Below are 6449 nucleotides of genomic sequence, written 5' to 3' on the forward strand. Positions count from 1 at the left end.
CTACACTGGTGACTGGGAAAGTAAAGTATATTATCCATTATCCAGAACCCATGAGATTAACATCCAATACTGATGAACTTCTCTGGGAAATCTAATTTTGACACAATTTCCCACAAACCTTCATGATTGACAGAATCAAAGGCCATGATCAGATGGATGAATGTTGTGTACAGATCTCTGTTCTGCTCCTGGTATTTCTCCTGGAGTTGTCAGGCAGCAAACGATTTATCAACCATTCCACAACCCTTTCTGAAGCCACATTAGCTCAAGCATAAACAATTATCTTCTAGATGAGGGAGCAGTCTATTAAGGAGATGCTGGCAAAAACTGCAAGCAATGATAAAGAGGGAGACTTCTCTATGATTGTCACAGGGTAATCTGTTTTATTTACTTTTAGAGAGATAGACAATGGAAACATGCTTGAACTCCAGGGGAATAACTGTTCTTGAATGATCTAGAATATTTCAGTCAGCTCTTGTATGGACCCTCTGCCCAAAATTAAATAAAGAGTATGTTCCCACTGAGTTGGAAAAGAATAAATATCAAGTACTTTGCCAGAGGAGAGGAGCCTAATGACAGTCAAAACCTCCTCTTCAGTTAGAAATTCATCTAGAGAGGAATTGATTTAAATCTGATGTATAGAGGCAATGGCTTCAGCATTGACTGATGACAGGCTGTGCAATACACTACGGAAGTGCTCAGCCCATCTCACAAGGATCATGTCCTTATCACTAATTAATGTGACTTCATCAGCAATAAGTAGTTGAAATGCACCATGAGTCTTTGACCTAAAAAGCCTTTAAGACATCACAAAAGCACTTTGGATTGTTATCATCAATGTAAAACTGAATAGCATCTTGCATCTCTCTAAGCTTTGCTTGTACTTTATTTTTGATGAAGTGAAACATTGATTTCTTTGAGACAGATGAATTATTCTGCTGGTAAACCATGATGATTTCTTCTTTTTCATTAAGCAGCTCCTGAACTTGTCCATAATTTTCATCAAACCAATCTTGATATTTGCAAGTGTCCTGGCCAGGATGAGAAAATGCAATGCTATACCCCAAATCTCTGAAAACTCCCCAATTCTTTTCTGTTCCACTGTTGCCAATCATGTGTTACATTAGCTTTTGCTTCCAGTTAGCAGTGAACTGTTCCCACTCAGAGGACTCTAATCTGTCGATATTGACTTCTAGTAGTCATTTTGCCTTGAAGCAGCTACTTGTTGAATATAAAAATGTAGAAAAGGATAAATTTATGATCGGTCATCTTTGTCACTCTCACATCTTATCTCTTCTCCTAACAATGAGATATTCTATTAAATGCCAATATTTTCTGCAAGGGGGCATCTATAAAGTTTTATTGCATTTAAATAAATAGAAAACAATATTGATAATGAAAGGGTCATGAATTGTACAAATCTTTAATAGAAAATGACCATTGCTGCTGTTCCTTCTGACTCCATTCTTCTCAAGAACTCCTTGCCATGTCTAAGAGTCTGTCTACTCTTGCATTGAAGTCACTCAGAATTATAAACTTGTCCTCTTTCTTCAACTTCATCATGGCGGGATCATACATACTGATGATAATGGTGTGGCGTTTTCCTGCAAGTGATGATTGCACTGTCGTTAGACTGTCGTTTACTCCTTTCAGTAAGGCATGCAAACCTGTTGACTAGATTAGTTCTGATTGTAAAATCTACATCAGCTTCATAGAACTCCACTTTATTGCAGCCACCACAGAAAAACATGTATCCAGCTCTGACTTTGGTAAACCAGCCTTCATTTTGCCAACCTTATTTCATTCAGGGCTGCAATTTGGATGTAGTACCTGCTGAGTTCTCTTTCAATAGCGGCTATTTGCCCTGCAGATCTACTAGGTTTCCTGTTGTCAATAAACATTCATACATTCCACAGGCTGATATTGAGTGGAATCATCTTTGGAAAAGTTTTTGTATACTTTTTTTATGTTTTGTCACAGCATAGGATCCCCACCCGCCACAGCAAACAAGTCAGGCTTGGGTGAAGCAGATGATTTTTAGGACATCTTTTCTAGCCCCATCCTCACACCAGGAGGTGAGCAGCAGGGTCCTTCAAAAATACTTCTCGGGAGGGAAGGGCGGGGCGCTGGGGCGGCCCCCCGGGGCGGACTGGCCGGAATCCGAGCCGGAGCGAGGTCAGGCCGCCTTCCTCGCCCGCCCCGGAGCCGGCCCCGGGCTCGCGGGCCCCAGGCCGGCCTCCTGCTCCCGAAGGAGAGAAGCGGCCCCGAGTCCTGCTCCCGCTCAGCCCCGCAGCCATGGCATTGGTGGCCTTCAAGGATGTGGCCGTGGACTTCACCCTGGAGGAGTGGGCCCTCCTGGACCCTTCCCAGAAGGAGCTGTACAAGGAGGTCATGCTGGAGAACGCTCGGAACCTTCTCTTCTTGGGACTTCCTCTTCCCAGAGAAGATTTGCTCTCCCACTTTGAGCGAGGGGAAGGTCCGTGGATGCCTGAGCGAGCAGACCCCCGAGGCCCCCGCCCAGATAAAGAAACTAGGCTTGAAATAAGGGAGACTGCTTCAGAGATGGAGTCACACCATCAAAGATTTGTGAATGATGGTCACTGTGACAGTTTAAGAGAAAACTGTAACTCTGATATCAAGATGAAGAAAAAACAAGAGAGTTACTCTGAATTTGATAAATATGGAAAGAGTTTCAGACAATGTTATGTTTTAATTCCATGTTTGAAAATGACTTCAGGGAAACTCTGCTCTCAGGACAGTAAATATAGGAAAAGCTTTACTGATCAGGGAAAGGTTGTTAAGTCTCATGAGAAGCTTTCTGAAATACAGACTTATCAATGTAATCAATGTGAGATGGTCTTCAGCTTGAATTCAGACCTAATTAGACATCAGGAAAGTCATACTGAGAAAATGCACTATGTTGATAATGAAGGTAGGAAGGCCTTTAGAGAAAATTCAAAGGTAGATGATCATCAGAAAACTCAAAATGAAAAAAAATATGGATGTAATGAATGTAATAAATCCTTTAAGCGACAGTCATCCCTTATTCGTCATCAGAAATTTCATACTAGTGAAAACCAACATAAATGTGTGCAATGCGGAATGGCCTTCAGGCGACAGTCATCCCTTATTTACCATCAACGAATTCATACTAGAGAGAAATCTCATAGATGTCATGAGTGTGGTAAAGCTTTCAGTGAAAACTCATCTCTTATTGCACATCAAAGAAAACACACTGGAAAGAAACCTTATCGATGTAATCAATGTGGAAAGACTTATAGATGCAGACGCAGTCTTGCTGAACATCAGAAAATCCACACTGGAGAGAAACCTTATGAATGTCATCAATGTGGCAAAACTTTTGTTGAAAACTCATCCTTTATCATACATCAGAGGATCCACACTGGAGAGAAACCTTTTGAATGTGATCAGTGTGGAAAGACTTTCAGACAGAGTTCTAGTCTTGCTGTACATCAGAGAATCCACACTGGAGAAAGACCTTATGAATGTAATCAGTGTGGAAAGAGTTTCACACAGAGGGCTAGTCTTGCTGTACATCAGAGAATCCACACTGGAGAGAAACCCTATGCGTGTGATCAATGTGGAAAGTCTTTCAGATGTAGCTCCAGTCTTGCTCAACATGAAAGAATCCACACTGGAGAGAAACCTTATGAATGTAAGCAGTGTGGAAGGGCTTTCAGCTGTAGATCCAGTTTTGCTAAACATCAGAGAATTCACACTGGAGAGAAGCCTTACGAATGTAATCAATGTCAAAAGACTTTTAGATTCCGCTCCAGTCTTGCGAAACACCAGAGGATCCACACTGGAGAAAAACCTTATGAATGTAATGAATGCGGAAAGACTTTTGGACAGAGCTTCAGTTTTGCTGAACATCAGAGAATCCACACTGGGGAGAAACCTTATGAATGTAATGAATGTGGAAAGACTTTCAGACAGAGGTCTAGTTTTGCTGAACATCAAAAAATTCATTCTCGAGAGAAACCTCATGAATCTCATGAAGATAGAGGGGCTTTCTCGGGCAGCTCCAATCTTGCTGAACATCAGACTAATCACACTGAAGAGAACCCTTATCAATGTAATAAATGTGGAAAGACTTTCAGATTCAACTCCAGACTCTCTGTACATCAAAGAATCCACACTGGAGAAAAACCTTATGAATGTAATCAATGTGGAAAGACTTTCAGATGCAGCTCCAATCTTGCTGAACATCAGAGAATCCACAGTGGAGAGAAACCTTATGAATGTAATGAATGTGGAAAGACTTTCAGATTCAATTCCAGACTTTCTGTACATCAGAGAACCCACACTGGAGAAAAACCTTATAAATGTAATCAATGTGGAAAGAGTTTCATAAGGAGCTCCAGTCTTGGTGATCATCAGAGAATCCACACTGGAGAAAAACCTTTTGAATGTAATCAATGTGGAAAGACTTTTAGATGCAGCTCCAATCTTGTTGAACATGAGAGGATCCACACTGGAGAGAAACCTTTTTACTGTAATCTATGTGGAAAGACTTTCAGACACCGATCCAGTCTTGCTGAACATCAGAGAGTCCACACTGACTAGAAACCTTATGAATATAATTAATTAATTGAGATGAAATAGATAAATAAAGCCTTCAGTTAACAGTCATCCTGTATTTCCCATCCTTACTAGATAGAAATCTTACCACTATAATGAAACTATAATTGTTTTGTGGGGAAAGACATTCAAATAGAGATTGTTCGATGTCAGAAAATTCATGCTAGTGGTACACTCAATATGGACTCAATGTTGGAAGACTTTCAGTCAAGTATATTTTTCTTTACATCAGATAATACATAGTAAAGAAAGACTTTGATTGTGCTCAATGGTGAAAGGCATATTGCTGAAGAGGAATGTCCTTAAACACCAGAATATTCACAGTGAAAAGAAGCTTTATAAAAGCAATGATAATAGGAAAACTTTGACATAGATTCATATTTGCCTATATACAGGAACAGTGTTAGAGGTAAAACTTAGGATCTATTTAATAGCTTGCTTTAGCCCAGACCTAATTAGACATCCCAATTTTCATACTATGGAAAAACCCTATGAATGTATGAATTTTTCTCTGCAGTACTATTGGTTTTATTTCAATATTCTTCAAAAATAGTCCATAGCATTCATATGCTATAACTTCATCATCTATTCTCTAATTGATTAATACTGACTTGTTTTCTGTTCTTTGTTGACACAAAAGACTCTGGTATAAATATTTTTGTAATTCTCAAAAATTTAGCTCTGTAATGATTTCTTTAGACTTGTAGGTGGAACAGTGCATAGAGTGCTGCTCTTGGGCTATAAGACAAGTTAAAATTCAGTCTCTAACATTTACTATCCATGATCATGGGCAACTGTCTCCATTTTCCCCATCTGTAGAATGTATATACTCTTAACACCTCAAAGCTGATGGTAGGATCAAATGAGGTAATGTCTGTGAAGCTCTTTACAAGCATGAAATGACTATTTAAATGCTAGTGATTATTATTATTATTCTTTGGGTCATAAACCTCTTAGAATAGTCATTAGTCATAGCATAGACAGTTTAGTCACTTTTCTTATAATTGAAATTGATGTTCAAAACAGTGTAGAGGAAGGCAGTGCATTTTAATGATAGAATATTGAATTTACAGTCAGGAAGACTTGCTTAAAAATCCTGCCTCAAAGACTCTGTAATTGTAACTTTGGACAAGGAACAACCTCCTAGTGCCTCACTTTACCCCTCTTTAAAATGAGGAGGTTGGACTCAGTGTCTGTGGTCTTTTTCAGCTCTAAATCTGTGTTCCCATGTCTCTTTCCACAGCCTCTTACAATATTCTATGATGGAGGTCTAACAGGAACTATACTGAAACTATAGCACAAGCTATTTTGTAGTATTTTTAAATGGAAAGCTTGAGAAATTCAACAGATCAGGTACATAACATACAAAAGAAAATGGGTGGGGATCCAAGATGGTGGAATAAGGCCAGAATGCTTGTATAGTCTTGTAATATACCTGTCTTTAAAACAAATGTACCTAAATAAATCATGAGGAAAAAAAAAAAAAAAATACTTCTCAGATACCTAAGAGTTGCTGAATTCCACTGCTGCTTCAATCAAGTGAGAAGATTTAGATTCCAGTGTGCAGGATTGTGACTACAACTCCCAATATATCTGTACCTGAACTTGCCTGCTACCACAGGACTTTGTGATACATGAAACTGATAAAATGGTAGCAGTGATATCTTTTGATTCTTGCAAAAGTTGGATTTCATTGAGAAAGAGTTGGGTGACGTCATGGATCTCACTCTCTCAGTCATTGGAGTCCAATGTCAACTCAAAAGTCAAGATGAGTGGTGATGGCTCAGAATGCAGTGGATGACCATGGAGTCTTAGATAACTAACCAAGCTCTAAGTGTTCCCCATTG

The 6449-nt window shown here is 39.3% G+C and overlaps 1 protein-coding gene across 1 annotated transcript; it reads left to right on the top strand.

Moving 5' to 3' along the window:
• Positions 1-2264: 2264 nt before the first annotated feature.
• LOC116419472 (zinc finger protein 420-like) lies at positions 2265-6073 on the top strand. Its single transcript, XM_031939893.1, has one exon. It carries the CDS (start codon positions 2296-2298, stop codon positions 4585-4587), a length of 2292 nt encoding a protein of 763 aa, XP_031795753.1. The 5' UTR covers positions 2265-2295; the 3' UTR covers positions 4588-6073.
• The last annotated feature ends 376 nt before the right edge of the window (positions 6074-6449 follow it).

This window comes from Sarcophilus harrisii, chromosome 5, assembly GCF_902635505.1.
Source record: "Sarcophilus harrisii chromosome 5, mSarHar1.11, whole genome shotgun sequence".
NCBI lineage: Eukaryota > Metazoa > Chordata > Mammalia > Dasyuromorphia > Dasyuridae > Sarcophilus > Sarcophilus harrisii.